The sequence below is a fragment of the Bufo bufo genome, chromosome 6 (genome assembly GCF_905171765.1).
Source record: "Bufo bufo chromosome 6, aBufBuf1.1, whole genome shotgun sequence".
Lineage (NCBI taxonomy): Eukaryota > Metazoa > Chordata > Amphibia > Anura > Bufonidae > Bufo > Bufo bufo.
In genome coordinates, this window is record NC_053394.1 from 132,975,103 (window position 1) to 132,995,349 (window position 20,247).

The window sequence follows — 20,247 nt, forward strand, 5'->3', positions numbered from 1 at the left end:
CAAACCCTTTAGAAATGTCTGATTGGCATCTAATCCCAAGTCCATGCCATAGCGATTACAGCAATAGGAATTCAGAGACAACACCCACGCTCTCTGCTTCCCCTTTTGGACAATTGAGCTGCTCCTCACAACTTTAGAGATTGAATGATATAGTACATACCTGGTTCTGGACAATTTTTATCTTTTTCTTGCTCCCTCTCTGCTCCTCGTTTAGCCTCTTGTCATATTGCAAAGATAGTGTTGAAAGACGGGTTATCTATAACAGGAAAAGACGTCACAAAGAGGACAGAAGCCCAAAAAAATACCTTGATCCAAAAACAGTCAGCAGTGTCACCTTATTATCAGAGCTTTGCTCTCCTTGCAGTCTCTTCTCGCTGTGATCCAGTGCATCCAATAATCCGGCTGGGCGCTGAGCAGCCACATCAATGTTCTCCTCATAGCCCTCACAAAAGTCAGACTGGGCCTCCATTCTGCTCCCTATGAACAAGAAGATATATGGATTCATAGAATTATTCCAGGATTAGTTGGAGCGTGATGAGAGAATTTTTAAGTGCATGAACTAGGTTGATGACAATGTTTGTGGACATTCTAATGTTAGATGTTGTCAGCTTTGGAAATGCAGCCTCTCCTCGACGAGGACACATCAGTACCGACTGAATAGAATAATAAAGGGTTTGTTCTATTCTAGAAACTGTGTCCCTGTTGTTCATAGTTTGTGTGTTTGGTCCCACCATCGTGAATGGGGCTGAACTGCAGTAGCAGTAACAGTGAGGGTGAGTGAGAATTTTTTGCTTCATAACACGCACTCCCCAAAAGTAGGGGGAAATGGCAGTGCATCTTATAAAGTGAATACTAATCAGCGCTTTCAATATGGAAGCACTCATTAGTATGCAGGAGGCGCAGAGAGCGGCGAGTGCAGCACTGGATGTACTCACCGCTCCATGGTCTTCTTCTGGGTGCCCGGGTGTGCTTTGATTGCATATAGTCAGGACGTAGTCCACATAGGTGTGCACTTTGACCTGACGCTTTGTGACATCCGGTCACAGTGCATCGCGGCACCGGCAGACCAGGGAGAGGTGAGTGCAGAAAGAGTTCGCTGTCCAGAGCAGGAGAGGTAAATTGTTTTGTTTATTTAATTGTCTGATCAGAGGTCTGATGAAAATTGGGGATCTGATCTGAGGTCTGATAAAAAAATATTTTTTTTTCTTATTTTCCTCCTCTAAAACCTAGGGGTGTCTTTTTTTTCAGGGTTGCAATAAGGTAGCAGGCATATACTCACCTTCCTCTCTTTTCCTTTTTAAGCTGGGTACATGAGAGTCTAAGGATTTAGCTTTTTTTAAGTTTTCTCGTATTCTAGAAGCAGCATAAGAAGACTGGGAGTGAGATGGGGAATCTGAGGCTGACACACAAGAGACCTTTTCCTTCTGAGCACCTCTCGGCACAGGAGGCGGCATCTGCAAATTGATAAAAAATAAAAACATTTAAATAGAGTAAAAATCTCTAGACTCTAAAAAAAATTGGGTAAATATTGGGTCTAGAGGGTGAGGAAGTATGCAACCAAGGTCAAAAGACCATAGACTTAAATTTTTAAAGAACCTCCTAAGTCTCCCAAAAATATAGTAAGACAAGAAAGGAGTGGGGTTGTTCAGTTTAAGTTTCTCACTCAGTTTTTCAGTGAAATAGCATGCATGAGGAGGAGAAGTTTGGCTCAGAGCTCTGACATCAAATGAGGAAGAGTGCACCCAACTCTTCAAAAATTGGAAGGAAACTACGGTTGAGATCTATCATCTACCTATGTCATTTTTATGGACCAAAAGAGTGTGGCAAAATTTTGGGGCAAGTGATGTTTCTATGTCGCCCTCAACAGTTTCCAAAAAGAGGTGTTTTTTTGCATAAATGAAAACTGAAATCTACCATTTCAGTTTAGGTGCATGGACTGTCAGAGATGAAACTAAATTAAGATGAGGCCTGTGCAGGGGATATCGAAACCAGCGCAGCACAATTTGGGCTTGATTTATTTTTAACACGAGCCGCTGTTCTATGGATGTCATACTAGTTGTTTATGGTAAAAACCCCTTTAATGGCTATTGACCTTGACCGTAATGATGTAATGACTCCTGTATCATTTGCATTTTTCATGTCACTCAAGAACAATACTCACAATTTTCTGTGCCACACGGAAGAACTGTGATACATCACGTATTATATGTCCAAAATTATTATAGACTTGGAGGTAAGGACGGACCCAGGAGGGAAGCTGAGCCCGAGAGTCACTGCTACTGAACCTGTAAATTATAAAAACTAAATAAATAAAAAATCTTAAATCCCCTTTAGACTTCCTGATGTTCGGGCAGATTATCATTAACAAGTGTTTGTACAAAGGGATTATCTGCCAGTGAAAAGGTGCTGCCAATTACCAGATACCACACAACAAAAAAACTTTTAGTCTGCTACTGGGCAAAAAACATTTGTCCTATACTAAAATCGAGTGTGCGGATTAAAATGGAAAATCTGCCAAAAAAGTGAAATTCTGAAATTTCATCTCCATTTTCCTTTAATTCTTGGGTTAACAAAGTTTGTAAAATCAGTTTTGAATACCTTGAGGGGTGTAGTTTCTAAAATGGAGTCATTTTTAGGTGGTTTCTATTATGTAAACCTCACAGTGACTTCAGACCTGAACTGGTCCTTAAAAAGTGGGTTTTGGAAATTTTCAGAAAAATTTCAAGATTTGCTTCTAAACTTCTAAGCCTTCTAACGTCCCCCAAAAATAAAATGGCATTCACAAAATGATCCAAACATGAAGTAGACATATGGGGAATGTAAAGTAATAACTATTTTTGGAGGTATTTTTGTCTATTATAAAAGTAGAGAAATAGAAATTTGGAAATTTGCTAATTTTTCCACATTTTTGGTAAATTTGGTATTTTTTTTATTTAAAAAAATGAATTTGTTTTACTCAATTTCATCACTGTCTTGAAGTACAATATGGGACGAGAAAACAATCTCAGAACGGCCTGGATAAGTAAAATCGTTTTAAAGTTAATACCACATAAAGTGACATGTCAGATTTGCTAAAAATGGCCTGGTCCTGAAGGTAAAAACTAGCTTGGTCTTGAAGGGGTTAAAATAAAAATACTTAAACTATATAAAAATAAAAAAAAACACATCATGGGCGTAACGGGAAAAAAAAACAAAACAGCCAATTTGCCATTTTTTTTAATTTCAACTACCCAATAATTTTTATTTATAAAAGTGATCAAAAAAAATCACACATAACTACAAAACAGTTATAGGGGTCAGAATATGGTTATTTAAAAAAACAAAAAAAAAAAAAACAAACAACACACATTCTCAAAGGTTAATTTTTCCCCCCAGTATTTAAATGCAAGAAAAATTATACAAGTGTGGTATCGTTGTAACCGTACTGACCTGGAGAATGAAGATAACAGGTCAATTTTACCGCATAGTGTACAGTGTAAAAAAAATACCCCATTTGGAATTTCTTTCCCGCTTCCTACTACATGGTATGCAACCGTAAATGGTGCCATTAGAAAGTACAACTTGTCCCGCAAAAAAATAAGCCCTCATAAGGCTATGTGAATGGAAAAATATAAAAGTTAGGACTATGGGAAGGCGGGGAGTGAAAAACGAAAACGCAAAAATGGAAAATCCCAGGGTCCTAAAGGGGTTAAAATCTAGACGTGTCAGGCAAATTCCGAGTTCATATTTGGAAACAGCGCTCATTTTTGTATAAATCACATGTTTTTCTCTCAGTAGCAAAATCATTGTTGCGTGGTGAATTGAGCGAAACACTCGTTAATGGGCTAATAAATCATTGTTTGCCGGCAGCAGATCGTGCCGTCTAAGCAGCACTCTGCCGCAGGCAAGCAATGATTCTATATGGGGACGAGGGATGATACTGTAAACGCAGTGGTCTCCTTCATTGACAAGCAGACGATTGTCAGGAAGGAAGGCCTCCTTCCTGACAATTGTCTGCTCAACTGATCAGTGTAATCACCATTACCTAGTTATGCCTCAGGCAGCTGGTTATATTTATCATAAATGAATAGAAATCACGCAGCTTAAATTTTAGTAGAGTTCACATTCATAGTACACAAGGAGTGTCTTTTGGATATAGTTCCTCAAATATATAGCTTCGGTTCTCACATATATCGATGCTCTAGTCTCCTAAGAATGAAAGGAGAGACGGCCCGACATAGTAAAGTTCCGCTTACTGAGTGATAATGAGTGCACAGTAAAAGAAATAAGGTAGTGTTTTCTTCTTGAAACCGACTTCCAGGGAGACCTAAAGGCTTATTCACACTGCCGTGTGCATTCCGCATCATGGATATGGACCCATTTGCTGGAATGGGTCCACAAATCCAGAGATGCGGTGCGGAACTGAACGGAAGCACGGAACGGAACCCCAGGGAAGCACTACCGAGTGCTTCCGTGGGGTTCGGTTCCGTGCCTCCGCACCGCAAAAAGATAGAACTTGCTCTATCTTTTTGCGGAACGGATGGATCGCGGACACCATTTAAGTGAATGGGTCCGTGATCCGCATGCGGCTGGCCCATGGCATGTGCCCGTGCATTGCGGACCACAGCACGGGCACGGAGCCCTTACGTTCGTGTGAACAAGCTCTAAGAGAGAAGGGGGAGGTGCAGCCTCTGTGTGACCTAGTGACATAAGAAGCCAATATGGCTGCCAAAAGGCAGGAAGTCAGACACTTAGATGAATATCAAACTGACTAATCTGTTCATTTCTGGTTTCAGACCATTACTACATCGCAAGATCATTTTTTCCCGTGGTTTATTCACTGTGATAACATCCTTACTTACGGTGTTTATATAATGACTTCACCGGGGTGTGGTTGCTTATAAAGTTTGGATTTCAGTGAGTAACCTCTAATATATAGGGCGAGAAGAAGGAACATTGTAGTAGGTTACATAATGTGGGGATATTTATTAACAAAATTATGCAAGGGGAAGGAAGATCATTCATCTAACTATTGTAATGGTTCACTAATTGTGAAATGGCCAGAAATATAAAAACCATAAGACAGGCTCTCCCTGCACTGAGATCTGCACAGCCCAAGTGCCGGAGCCATCATTGCCACTTGCACAGTGCAGCTCTCAACAGAGAGCCTCCAGGCGTACATGCGCCAATTAATTTTGGCTGGCATCTAAACAGTGAGGATAATTGCCTGTTCCTATCAAACAGGCCACGAAGGGGAGTGGTGATCGGGTAGAGGAGAGGTGAAGAGGTGCTCAAAGGGGATAGGCCAGACACTTGGTGCACTGATCAATTCATTTACATAAAAATGAAAGCAATAATAATGCTGTAACAGTACATTCCTTTGCAGCACCAGAGGGCTAATTTTATTCACCATTATCAACACTGCCTGGTTTAACAGGGTTGATCATGGTGACAAATACTTTTTCAAAAAGGAGTAGTTGGCCTGGATTTCAATCCAACTCTCCAAATAATGTGAACAGAAAGGATGTACTCTCCACATTCCTACTGTGGCTGGCGTGATATTTCTTAAAAGGGAATGTGTCGTCAGAAAATGACATTATTTAAATCACGTTTATATTAAACATGTTCTAAAGAGAGGGGGGCGTGGCCGGTAGCACACATGAGCAGACGCGCTTAGAAGAACTCCGCTACTGTAACCCTAACTTCTCCATTATCCGGAACTTCCTAAGCCGCAAACATTCAGTCTACAGTGAGGAGAAGATCGGGAAAGACCCGAGAGCTGAGAATGTCACGTAACAAAGCCTTTTCTGCTGCAGAAAAGCTCCGGGAGTATGCCCGACCCGAGCAGCAAGATGGTGCCAGCTCTCAGGCGCACGTGACTGCGGCGGCTACGCAGGATGTTCCATCTACCCCTGCTATGGAACCTGAGCAGGAGCCCGAGCCTACCCTGAAACAGGTTACTGAACAGCTACTTCAGGCTATTGCCGCCTGTCGCTCCTCACTGTCTGGGAAGATGGAGGAGGTAAAGGTGGATTTAGGTCTCCAGAGACAGGATGTGCAGAACCTGCGGGAACGGGTTAGAGATACGGAGGAACGGGTGTCCATCCTAGAAGATCACACCAATCCCATTCCTGTGCAACTATCTGCCTTGGAAAAGTGCGACGACTATGAGAATCGGCTGCGCCGCAACAATTTGCGCATAATCGGACACCCGGAAAAAGTGGAGGGCAACAACCCATGTGTGTTTGTGGCCACGTGGCTGAGGTCTACCTTACCAGATGACATTTTCTCCTCCGTCTTTGCAGTTGTCACAGCCAAACCACTGCCGCCAGGGGCACCTCAAAGACCTTTATTGGCTCGCCTACTTAATTCTTCGGATAGAGATCAAATTCTACAACTAGCTCGCCGCAATAAAGAGTTAAGATTTGAAAATACCAATATAATGCTATTTCCCAATTTTTCAGCGGAACTCCAGAAGCGCAGGGCAACTTTCACCGCTGTGAAACGACGGCTGAGAGATCTGAACATACCATATTCCATGGCTTATCCTGCCAGGCTGAGAGTTGTAGATGGCGATGTTTCCCGATTCTTCAACACACCGATGGATGGCAAGGCCCGACCGGCGAGAGCTCCAAACTGAGAACTTACCCGGGATACTTTTCAATATGTTTTTATTTGTTCTCTGGTTTTCCCATAATATGCAATGTTACTCCTTATATGGGTTAGGTCATTATTGGTATACACTGTGGGTCCTAATAGGTTACTGGATGCTAAGAATACATTGGATGGTGGGATTGCGTCACTTCTCCAATGATTATTTGCTATGGCCGATATACGGATAATATCTTGTTAGGGGCCTAGGGAATGTTAGGAAACGCACCATGATGTTTTTCAGTCAGGCAATTTAATCCTCACATTCTGTGCCTGCAAGAGACACATTTAACTAAAAGACTCCATAAGCCTTGGGTTCAGTGGGCGCAACATTCGTGTCATACTAGTTTATCCCAGGGTGTGTCTGTACTAGTCCACAGGTCTCTGAGGTGGGAGATTGAAAGGCTATTCTCAATGTAGTTTTAGATAGATTCCACCCAAATGGAGTGCCTGGGGGATCAGTTGACTATGTGTCACCATTTTCCAGACCTAGATGAGGTGGGATGGATGGACATGTGGCCCATTAAACATCCAGACTCAACTGCTTACTCCTGCCAATCTGCCAGACATAATACCCCATCACGTACAGATTATGCCTTTGTAACTTAGCTATGTGTTCTGCTGACTATATTGTAAAGTATGGTAACCGGGGAATCTCTGACCACTCTCCTCTGAAATTAACTTTGGTGGCTAATACTAGACCAATTGGCCGCTCCATGAGAATTCACCCCTTTTGGCTCACTTTATTCTCACCCTCAGATCGTATCCCTGACCAATTATCAGTCTTCATGTCCATACATGATAATCATGAAGACGTGTCACTGGTGTGGGAGACCCTGAAAGCATACTTAAGGGGTTGTTTGAAGTCCTCTATTTCTTTTATTAAAAGGGCCACAGCTGAACAGGAGAAAGAAATAGCAACTGAGTGTATCAGATTGGAAGGGGTGTATGTAGCGGACCCCACAGAACAGAATAAGGAGGCATGGCTAGTGACTGGACGACAATACCTTACCCTATAAAACAGAAATTATTTTTTGTTAAACAATCATGATTTGAAATGGGTAATCAATCCAGTAGACTTTTAGCCCATATAGTACAGCAGATCCAGGCATCACCTGCAATCATCCGTGTACGAGCATGACGACAGTATGCTGTTGGAATCTGGAGACATTGCTCAAAGATTTCGAGAATTTTATAATCAGGAATTATATAAGGCACAAGGGATGTATACTTTAGAGACTTTAGAATACCTTCAGGAACTTGAGTTTCCCAAATTGCCACATGAGGCTGAGGAAATGTTGGAGGCCCCAATAACACTGAGATTACTGATGCTATTGGTATTCTGGTAGGTGTATACCAGATATGCAGATGCGTTAAATCTAGCCAGGCAAAGACCCTACTGACTGTGGCTCATATAGACTCATCTCACTGATAAATCTAGATTACAAAATTCTAGCAAAAATTTGCATGGCCGGACATATTCTAAGTGTAATCCACCCTGAACAATCCGGCTTCATGCCAGAAAAATCCACCACTGACAATATTCGACAAGTGCAGGTACTAACACAAATTAGTATTAGGCAGAAACAGCAGTGGGCACTGGCGTCGGTAGCCAAGGCCTTTGATTCAGTAGAATTGCCATACTTAATAGCTACTAGTCAGTGCTTTGGTTTTGGTCCTTATTTCATCAAATGGGTGTCTATTCTATACAAGCACCCAAGATCTAATATCCTGGTGAATGGCATCTGCTCGGCTTACTTTTATCTGGGTCGGGGGACTAGACAGGGGTGTCGGCTGTCCCCATTATATTTTGCTCTGGCAATAGAGCCCTTGGCCATACACAATAGAAGTGACCCACAATTTAGGGGTACTAGAGTGGGAGAGAGAGAAGATAGACTGGGACTTTATGCTGATTATATGGTGCTCTTCATGTCAGAGGTGGAGGACACTCTCCCCAGAGCCATCTCACTGACTGATACCTTCGGGCAATATTCTAGATTACGGATTAACTGGCCCAAATCTGCTTTATTCCCATTGTATGATTCTAGCTGGATAGGCCTGAGTGGTGAATTACCCGTGGTGTCCAGTTTTAAATACCTGGGCATGGTCATCACCAAGGACGCTTCATCCTTTCACACCCTTAACATCCAGCCTCTTCTAGATCATAGTAGGGACAAATTCCGGGTGTGGAATGGTTTGCCCCCATCCGTCTCAGGCCGCATCAACTTAATCAAGTTGATTATATTGCCCAAGTGTCTATATGTTCTGGAGCATGCCCCGTATATAGTCCCCAAAGCATTCTTCCAGCAACTTAACTCGATACTTTCTCCATTTATTTGGGGCTCTAATAGACCTAAATTGTCCAAACCCAACCTATGTCGTCTCAAAGCAAGGGTGGGGACGGGGGGGTGTGAAAGTGTCCTTACCTGATTTTCACCTATATTATTTAGAGAGTCAATTGCGGTACCTAAAGACATGGTTATCTCCCTATGATCAGATAGCTAATCCAGAGATTCACCTAGCCACATATCTAAATCTTTAGTCCTTGTGGCCAGTGTTGGAACAGCCACAGTTGTTGAACATCTAAAGCGCAGGCAGAAGAAAAACTAGCTCAGTCTATGAAAAAAGGGGATAAGACATTCTTCAGATATATAAATGAAAAAAGGAAATTAAAACAAGGAATAACTAAATTAAAAACAAAGGGACGGAAGGTATGTAGAAGAGAATAAAGGGCTAGCCGACTGCCTTAATGAATACTTCTGTTCAGTTTTTACAAAAGAAAAAGGAGAAGGACCTCCACTAGAAAGAATGACTAATAAATCGTTTGATGCATGTATCTTTACAGAGGAAGATGTTCTAAGTTTGCTGTCTAAGGTGAAGACAAATAAGTCACAGGGGCCTGATGAGATACACCCAAAATTATTAAAAGAGCTTAGTGGTGAGCTGGCAAAACCGTTAACAGATTTATTTAACCAATCATTAGTAACAGGAGTCGTCCCGGAAGATTGGAAATTGGCAAATGTCTTGCCCATTCACAAGAAAGGTAGTAGGGAGGAATCGAGCAACTATACACCAGTGAGTCTGACATCAATAGTAGGCAAATTAATGGAAACCCTATTAAAGGATAGGATTGTGGAACATCTAAAATCCCATGGATTGCAAGATGAAAAACAACATGGGTTTACTTCAGGGAGATCATGTCAAACAAATCTTATAGATTTTTTTGACTGGGTGAATAAAATAATAGACGGTGGAGGTGCAGTAGACATCACATATCTAGATTTTAGTAAGGCTTTTGACACTGTCCCACATAGAAGACTTATCAATAAACTGCAGTCATTGAGCATGGACTCCCATATTGTTGAGTGGATTAGGCAGTGGCTGAGTGACAGACAACAGAGGGTTGTAGTCAATGGAGAACATTCAAAACAAGGTCATGTTACCAGTGGGGTTCCACAGGGATCTGTACTGGGACCGATTTTGTTTAATATCTTCATAAGTGATATTGCAAAAGGCCTCGATGGTAAGGTTTGTCTTTTTGCTGATGACACAAAGATATGTAACAGGGTTGATGTTCCTGGAGGGAAACGCCAAATGGAAAAGGATTTAGGAAAACTAGAAGAATGGTCAGAACTCTGGAAACTGAAATTTAATGTGGATAAGTGCAAGATAATGCACCTGGGGCGTAAAAACCCAAGGGCAGAATATAGAATATTTGACACAGTCCTGACCTCAGTATCTGAGGAAAGGGATTTAGGAGTAATTATTTCAGAAGACTTAAAGGTGGGAAGACAATGTAATAAAGCAGCACGAAATGCCAGCAGAATGCTTGGATGTATAGGGAGAGGTATAAGCAGTAGAAAGAGTGAAGTGCTTATGCCGCTGTACAGAACACTGGTTAGACCTCACTTGGAGTATTGTGCGCAGTACTGGAGGCCATATCTCCAGAAGGATATAGATACTCTAGAGAGGGTTCAGAGAAGAGCTACTAAACTAGTACATGGATTGCAGGATAAAACTTACCAGGAAAGGTTAAAAGGACCTTAATATGTATAGCTTGGAAGAAAGAAGAGACAGAGGGGATATGATAGAAACTTTTAAATACATAAAGGGAATCAACTCGGTAAAGGAGGAGAGCATATTTAAAGAAGAAAAACTACCACAAGAGGACACAGTTTTAAATTAGAGGGGCAAAGGTTTAAAAGTAATATAAGGAAGTATTACTTTACTGAGAGAGTAGTGGATGCATGGAATAGCCTTCCTGCAGAAGTGGTAGCTGCAAATACAGTGAAGGGGTTTAAGCATGCATAGGATAGGCATAAGGCTATCCTTCATATAAGATAGGGCCAGGGGCTATCCATAGTACTCAGTATATTGGGCAGACAAGATGGGCCAAATGGTTCTTATCTGCCGACACATTCTATGTTTCTATGTAACATGGCGTTTACACTCTGAATGACGTATATCAAGATAATGTTTTTAGTACATTTGATGCCATAAGAGCACGCTTTGATTTACCCAGAACGGCATTTTATAGATACCTGCAACTTTGGCACGCCTTTAATTCTCTCTTTAGTGACACACACTAACACTTTTTGGGATATTCCGTTCCCAGGGTCCTCAAGGTTTTATCTCAGCTATATATACTTAGTAGGTACTAAATTGCAATCTGCCTAGTTACCAGTCATTAATAAGTGGAGGGCCGTGATTCCGGACTTCAGGGATGAGGACATTAGTGGTGTTTTGGAATCGCCTACGCTAGTCTCTCCTGCTATAAACAATAAGTTCATACAATTATGTATTATACACCAAAGCTATCTCTCTCCAATACGACTTTGTGGAATGGGTAGGCTGTCTCACTCCAAATGCCACAGATGTGCAATGGAGGGGGCAAATTTCTGGCACCTTATATGGGCATGTACATACATCCAGAAGTTCTGAAAGAAAGTTACAGATTTCCTTTCTAATTTACAAACTTTCCTGCTCCCATGGAACCTATGACGTGCCTATTTGGTATTCTTGACTAGGCCACCTACCCACATTACACCAGGGTCTTCCTGAGAGAGACTCTATTTTTGGCACGTAAGGTTATAGCGATTAGGTGAATGGGTGAAAGAAGCCCCTCTATGAGTCAATAGAAAACTTTGGTGAACACAATAGTCCCATTTCAATATATGGTTTTCAAGAATAGGGGATGTTCCTCCAAGTTCTTGGGGGTCTGGGGATCATGGTGCTCCTCTACACAAACTTTGTTATGACTGCATCCAGATAGACCATCATATTCAGAATGACCAATTTCATATTTCTCTGTTGTTATGTCATGATGTTGAATATCATGCACATACATGTTTATGGACCTTGGTCCAGACTAATCTCTGTATTGCTTTGTCTACTACAATTGTTCAATAACACGAATTAAAAAAAAACAACATGTTCTAAAGAATTTTTACTGATTCATCTCATTATAATCACATGCAGGGCTACAATGACAGATAAAACCTCTGTATAAGTAACACAAGATCCACCATTCACAATAGGTGATATCACAGCTTATCTTCTCCCCCGTTACCTCTGTACAAGCCACAGGGCATGCCTAGAATAATATCCCATGAATGTCAATGAGGTCGCCCCCTGTCCATTCTGTCTATGGCTAACGGTGGCTGCTGTAGAGCATCTCTGTAAATGCTGTTAACAAAAGCTCAGGCAAAATGGCCGCCCTCACCCCCCCCCCCCCCCCATACGTCTCCTGTCAGCCACACGCTTATACTTTTTGCCCATCTTTTTCAGGTTATTTTGAATTTTCCGCCAAATAGAAGACAAAGACAAGGAAAATCGTTCCTCCTCAGGAATACCGGAAGTTTGAGAACCAGAAAATGTGACAAACAGCAGATGGAACCCATATGCCCCAAAAAACAGCGACTTATTAGTGGACTCCTGTCTACGGTTATTAATAGCAAACTCTGATAACGACAAGAATGAAGACCACTCCTCCTGGTTCTCCGAAACAAAACATCTCAAGTAAGTCTCCAGATTCTGATTAGTGCGCTCAGTCTGTCCGTTCGACTGAGGATGAAAAGCCAAAGAAAAGGACAATTGTACCCCCAGCCGAGTACAGAACGCTTTCCAGAATCTGGAAACAAACTGAGTCACCCGATCAGACACCACATCAGAGGGAATGCCATGTAGTTTCACAATGTTATCGACAAACACCTGTGCAAGAGTTTTGGCATTAGGTAGAGTAGATAAATAATGCTATAAAATGTCCCATCTTACTAAAAACGATCAACTACCACCAGAATCACGTTTTTTCCCGCAGAATTCGGTAAATCCATGATAAAATCCATGGACAAATGAGTCCAAGGTCTGGACGGGATGGGTAATGGAAGAAGGGATCTGGAAGGCCGAGTATGTGTCACCTTAGCACGTGCACAGGTACAACAGGCTGACACATAGTCCTCAACACACTTACGCAACCCCGGCCACCAAAATCTACGAGAGATGAGATAGACAGTGTATCTGCTCTCAGGGTGTCCAGCAAGCACCGTACAGTGATGTTCCTCGAACACTTTGTGATGTAATTCGGAGGGAACAAACAATTTCCCCGGAGGAAAGAGTCCGGTGCATCCTCCTGGGCCTCTAACACCTTTGTCTCAAGATCAGAATATAGGGCGGATATGACTACCCCTTCAGACAAAATAGGACTAGGATCTTTAGAATCACCACCCTCAGGAAAACTGTGCGACAAAGCATCCGCCTTGACGTTCTTAACCCCAGGGCGGTAAGATAATGGCACGGATGAGGTATAGGAGAAAATACCACACCGACAACCAGGAGGGAAAGGGAAAGCCACTAGGCCTCAACACTAGGGAAAGGAAAAGGTCACCTCCTAGAGAATCCTACTCCTGGCCCTGACTCCTAACCGTATGGGCACCCCTTGAAGGTCGAAATGCCCATACCCTGGAACCCTGGAGACCTTAATGATCACTATGGATATTGGCAGGGATGAGACAACCCGTTCCTTCTCAGATGAAGAAACAAGCATCTCCCTGAGGCCTAGTAACAACCAACAAGGAAGGGAAAACAAAACACAAACGATAGGGGAAAAAAAAGGGGGCTCAGTCAGCACATCCCAAAGCGCAGGGGCACGTTGCTATGGCTGAGAACAAGACTGTTAAACATAACAAGCAATGCAACAGCCCACTGCAAACCAAATAAAGTACAAAATTGCATCATAATAGCAAATGCTGAACTAATAAGTTAGAGATACTTGGCAAATCGTTTTGTACAAAATTATTTGAGCCAGTCTGCCGAACGTCAAGGCAATCTCTAGTTAGACGGGTTCCTAACACTAAATATACCTGTTATGTGCTATAGCGGCTATCATATAATTCAGAAAGTGCAGGTTCCAATTACATGCTGGATTCAAAACAAACATTTGGTGAACGTTCCCTTCGCAGACACGGTCAATCATTTTAGTCAATATTGGACTTTACAGTTATTCAATGTGGCCAAACACATTCAATAAATCCGAGTGATGAATGAAAGATCTGGGAACGTTCTCTCAAAGAAAGATCTTTCGGCCGACTATCAGATGAAAATACAAAGACGGCCAACTTCTTTTCAGACGATAATGGTCTGCCATTGGTAGAGCAGCATAACGTAGTGACAGACGATCAGATTTCAGAGGTGTGCCACTCACGAGCTAAAATCATCTCCCAGCAGACATAACTCTTTTCCTGTCTCGGGCTGCAATGATTATGATGCTGGTTCTCATTAACCGCTTACTTTCAGCACAGGAGTGACACTGGTGAAATCCGCCTGTTTGTCACTAGGTTATGCTGCTATCAATAAGGGCAATATAAAGCGGATGACAGATTCCCTTTAACTCAGTCACAGGAAGTCTTTTAAATATAAAAAGTGCATAAACAGATAACAAGCCACCATTAAACTCTTAGTAGTGACATTGTGCCAACAATAACCCACTCATTGGTACCCATAAAAAGTAGTTGAATGTCAAAGGGATGGTGACTAGGCACTTGTACTGCCTCAGGATCTCCAGTCCCAAGATACCCACTGGTCAGACTCCGCTGTTAGGGAGAAAATTGCTAGTCTCTGTCTACGATTCTGAGGCTGGACAGGGACGCAATTGAGTATGAGATTTGAAGCTCGTGGATCACTTGAGGGATACAAAGCTGGTTCTTTGGCCCCTTTTTGTGAAGGTTGTCACGCCATTTGTAGTACTGTGTACCAGTCACAACTGAGCAAATGAGTATGCATGGTTCTTGGAGGAGCAGCAGGTATAGGTTTTCCTGGCACTCTGTGGGCCGGTTCCACAACAAATGGAAAGAGTTAGACAAACACAGCGTTTAGCTCAGATAGATTTTCTGCCTCAGATTTACCACCCACCACTTCTGGTGCACCGTTTCTGGGATGCATGTGATGGATGAGGTAAATGCCCTCCAGAGGTCTGTGTACTCATTGGATCTTCTGCACGTTGCAGCAGGGGACTTGGGCCGATGCTTGAGGCCAGACTAGGCAAGCACTGTTGGTACTTGTCGTTTTGACGCCCCCAACAACATGCACCTTAATGAACCCTGGGTGAGTTGGGGGGAGACATATTTAACACTGATTGGAAGATTTAGCATGGATTTTTGTTGGATTCTTGCCCTGTTGGATCAGGAGACACCAGAGGAAAGTCTTCATGTGCACTCAACCCACACTCCCAGTTCCCAGTAGGAGATTTCCCAATGAGAGGTCTTGATAGCTGGGTGACAACTCTATAGCTGGTACTATGGTGGCTATATTGATTTTCTCAGGAACAGATGTAACAAATAAGATGGCTCAAAGTTGATGGCAACTTGGGGGCGCATGGCCTGCAGCTCGACGGTGATGGCTGCACTGTGAAAGAGCTCCGGTACAGTTCCCTCTAAAGCGACCCCAAAGCAACCCTAGAGGACCTACCCCAACTCAAAACTTCTCAACAGCACCTGCTGGAGATATGATGACCCGAAAGAAGTCCGCTCGCCCAGGGCTCTGTCGTCTCATGGACTTTTTTGCCGCGCAAGAGATGAGGCGAGGTTCTCCGCACAGCGGGGTCCGGTCTGGTGACGGAGGAAAGAGGGCGCCTGTCCATGCGGTGATCGATCCAGCATCTAAGCCACCTGTGACAAACTGCCATTTGCCACTGGGCATTGTAGAGGACTTATGGCTAGCCTCCTGCCCTACGACTATGGCCCCGGGACCATGTTGCCCTTCAGGAACAGTGACAGAACTGTGCCGCATGTCTGGACTGTTGGTGGGACCGAACGCGGTCAGCGGTGTATGCTGGGGATTCTGTGGAGCTGGAATCGGATGCGCAGATACACGAACGCCGCTGACCCTTACCCTCTTCCATACTGAACTTTCAGCTCCAGAGACTAAGTCCCGTTCGAAGATGAAACTTAGTCGTTTTCTGCATAAAATTGACCGACCGCACAGCCCAAATCTATGGAACTGTTTCGGGCAGGAAATTGTGCTTGCGGTCGGTCATAAAGGACTTCACTTAACTTTTGATCCGCTGGAGGGATTTGTGTGATTTTTGGGAGTGTGTATGTTTGATGTATGCAAAGTTTAAATATGTAATTTTTATGGAGATGGAATGTATGGTTTTAAAGTTACAGTGTATGTTCAAAAACTGTATTTTTACTGTCTGTGATAGTTATGTTAATCCATAATTATATCACAGACAGAAGAGAGGATTTTGTGTATTCGGGTGGGGATTCCTCTCCTATTGTTCCCACATGTGTATTGGTGATCTCCCTTTGTCCTGGGAGATAATTGAATTGCATTTCGGGTGTCTCCAGGGCAGAGAGGAGGAGACCATGATGCATTGTGGCGACCTGCATAAATACGGGCGGGTAGCCCTCAATAAAGAGTTCAGCTCAGTTCATGTTTTTGCTAACCCTTCAAAACGCAGCCTTGTCTCGTTATTGGAGGGAATTGCTGTGTCACGCTGGGGATTGCTATGCTCTGCATATTCCCTGGAGGAGAGATCTTTCCCACACGGTCCTGAATGCTGGAGGTTCATTCAGGGTGGAAGGAAGACGGCGCGGCTCCAGTTAAGCTACGGCGGTTGTGGAGTCTGCGGTGCTTGTGGTGTCCAGTGCGGTGCTTGTGGTCCTCGGCGCAAGCTAGGAAGCGTCCATTAACGGAAGCGGATCCGTTACACCACCTTCTAGTCCCCCACACCAGAATCCCAGCACACCTACCAAGTCTGCCAACGCCATACTTACTGGGTTAGATATTACGGCAGATCCCCTCCAAGACTTAATCTCGGATCAAGAAGCTTCAGAGGACATTATAAAATCCATAATATTTGCCTTACATCACTCTCTCACATCCCAATTACAACATGTTGCCTCAGCCATTACTGCCTCAATAGACGATATAGGATCAAGATGGATCATATTGAAAATAAGATGGGAGAATTTCCAGAATCTCATAATGAACTGATTGATGTACACTACTCTCTTGAAGATGAAGTCACTGCCTTGAAAGCCAAGATGGCTGACTTGGAGGACAGAAGCAGGCGGAATAACTTAAAATTCAGAGGTATTCCTGAATCGGTCGCCTCTCATGATCTTACTCAATACCTCCAAGATCTATTAAAGGTAGCCCTACCTGACGCAGAACCTCAGTTTTTTTCTCATAGATCGCACCCACCGTCTTCCTAAATCAAAGAATATATCAGAATCTCTTCCTAAAGACGCTATTGCCAGGTTTTACTTTTATCATATTAAAAGAAGCCTTGGTCTCTGTAGCCAAAAAAAAGCAAAGGTTTGCCACATCCATACCAGAAAATCCAAATCTACTCTGATTTATACCAGGCGACCTTACAAGCGAGGAAAAAAAATTCTCCAATCACAAGTATACTGAGAGAGATGAAAATCCCGTATAGATGGGGATTCCCGCTTAAACTCCTAGTTTACAAGGAGGAGAAGATCCATGTTCTAAAAACCCTGGAAGACTGAAGCCCTTCTGAACTCCTGGAAGATCCTTGACTCTTCAGTGAAGAAACAGCCCAGCAAGAAAAATCTGTCACACTTACCACCGGACTAGTCCACTGTAGGCGACCGACTTTCAGCTCATGGAACAGATCCCTAGAACTTAACCTGTTTGGAGGATAGGGGCTGCACGATTGAACTGTTTCGACCCCATAAGTTATTTAGGACCCAGAGTTTACAGGTCCCCAATTTATTACCAGTAACAGCAAATGTTGTTTCCAATATGTTTTCTCAATGTTTTTATGTACATGTTCACTTATGTTCTTCCTGTTCTCCAAGCTTTTGAGACCTCTCAATCAAAAACACCAATTAGTTTATATAAGTCACTAAAAACTGTAGTCTGCGCCTGTGCGGACTACTGGCACCGACTTCGACGAGTCAACTGCGCATGCGCTGGCTCCCTCTGCGCGAGATTACGGCACTGAGAAGAACTGACGTCAGGGATAGTGGAGTGAATAAATTAAGTGGTAAGCGGTGCTGGGCTCCGGATCGATGGGTTGGGCTGGGCTCCAATATATTGTGGGACAACACCTTGGGCTCCTGACAGAGGTGATTTACATATCAATAATAAATCGCTTTTTATAAGAATCTAACACACAGAGCATAAACAGTGGGATAATTTTAAACACTGCATGGAGACTAATGGGCACATATAAATATCGCTAATCCTGGTGACAGAATCCCTTTAACTGTGACATTAAAGGGAACCTCAAAAAACAAGGGTTAAGAGCAGCACCCATAGTAGGTTTTTCCAGAGCTAGGGTTGTGGAATGCAACAGCTGAGCCGAAAGACCCCAGATCCAAGGAGGTCAAACTGAACGTAGTAGAAAGATGTGGGCTACAGCAGCATCTCCATAAACTTCTTTATTCAGGTTTCCAAAGTGCGGTACAAAAATGCAACGTTTCGGCTAGAAATAGCCTTTGTCAAGCATAAAACATCAGTGATAATGCCAACATATATATAGTGAGATACAAAATACTCCCACAGGGTCATCCATCCAATCAACTAACAAATATGATACAACAGCAAAGACATGGCCAATCAAGAGAAACTCATAATGAACGCACCTGTTTGTGTAGATACACCCCTCTAGCTCACCTGAGCTGACCTTCTATAATCACAACTGCATGTGTCTCGGCGTGCCCATGTAGTGAGTGCGCATGTCCAAGAGCGTCACAGGGAAGCGACTAACCAATTCTCGCGGACACATGAGAGCCCTGCCTTCAGCGTGGGGGTAACCATGGGGACAAGAGAGTGGCGCCATGAACCAATGGGAGGCGATCGCACAGATGACGTCATCGTCGACGTGCATGTCACGTGACCGGTAATCCCGATCACATGACCGCTGTCTGTGTTTACATGGTCATCCATCAGGCCAAATTTGCGTGATAGACTGGTAAAGGCTGACGTTGGGGGCTTGGGTGTTGGCACGCAGAAACTTTTAGCCCCACGTAGGAATGGAACTTTTCCATGCTTGTCTTGTTGCAACTGTAGTAACATCCTAAAAGGTGAACATTTTTTTCACCCCTACAGTGGCAAGAAATACAAGATTAATGGCCATTACACATGTAGATCCCGCGATGTTGTATACGTAATACAGTGTCCCTGTAGTCTCATCTATGTTGGTGAGACTACAATGGAGATTCGTGAGCGGATCAATAAACATAAAAGTACAATACGCAAAGCCAACTTAGACAAACCAGTAGCCAAACATTTTGTAGACGCAGGACACTGTCAACCAATTACGCTTTAGGGTGATCGACAGTGTGGGTGTTTTACGTAGGGGAGGAGACAGAGAGCCTGTTCTTAGGAGAAAAGAACTAAAATGTATATATACCCTGAGATCTCTGCAACCACATGGACTCAACTTGGAGTTCAATGTGGCTGGGATCAGCTAGGTACCCATCCGGCATTAGTTCGTATTGTGATTTTAATCCACATGTCTTCATGTATGTATCCCTGGGTTCATCTCAACACAGATTGATGCATTTCTGTAGAATGGCAGTTCAGCAATTTCTGTTTGTGTCACTCTAAATATGGGATTTAGGAGTTGAATATTTTCATCTCCTATAACACTGCTTTTATACACAATAAAAGCACACAGAGCTATGGGGACTGGGTATTGCAGATGTGCTAGTCGCCATCTAGCAACCCACATCCTCAGCAGCAAATAATACACAACGATCAGGTGGGGTTCACAAAGGGCAAACAGGTCCCAGACAGCACGAGACTGATTCTGGGGCTTATGCAGAGAGCCGGGGGTCTACAAACTTCTTCACTGCTCCTCACTCTGGACGCAACGAAGGCGTACGACCGTATCCATTGGGAATTTGCATTTGCGGTCTTGACTAAATTTGGCTTTCAAGGCCTTATCCTTCAAACTATACAAGCCTTATATAACTAGGCCATCTGCCCGCGTCTTAGTGAATGGCACATTCTCTGCACCATTCCACATCACCAATTACACACTCCCTTTTCCTGATGGTGATGGAGCCTTTTGCGGAAAAAATTAGGATGTCACAAGAAATCAGAGGCATCCCGGCTGGGAATAGACAACACAAGCTGGGACTTTTT

At 43.2% G+C, this 20,247-nt stretch overlaps 1 protein-coding gene across 3 annotated transcripts in view; it reads right to left on the minus strand.

The window, feature by feature from the left end:
- Nucleotides 1-20,247, minus strand: part of RTEL1 (regulator of telomere elongation helicase 1) — a 197,303-nt gene that overhangs the window by 65,468 nt on the left and 111,588 nt on the right. For all 3 annotated transcript variants that reach the window (XM_040439096.1, XM_040439095.1, XM_040439097.1), the window contains exons 24-27: nt 2,162-2,285; nt 1,280-1,454; nt 335-477; nt 161-256 (exon numbers count right to left, since the gene is read on the minus strand). In XM_040439096.1, coding sequence (XP_040295030.1) covers nt 161-256; nt 335-477; nt 1,280-1,454; nt 2,162-2,285 — 538 coding nt within the window. The remainder of the gene's footprint in view (nt 1-160; nt 257-334; nt 478-1,279; nt 1,455-2,161; nt 2,286-20,247) is intronic.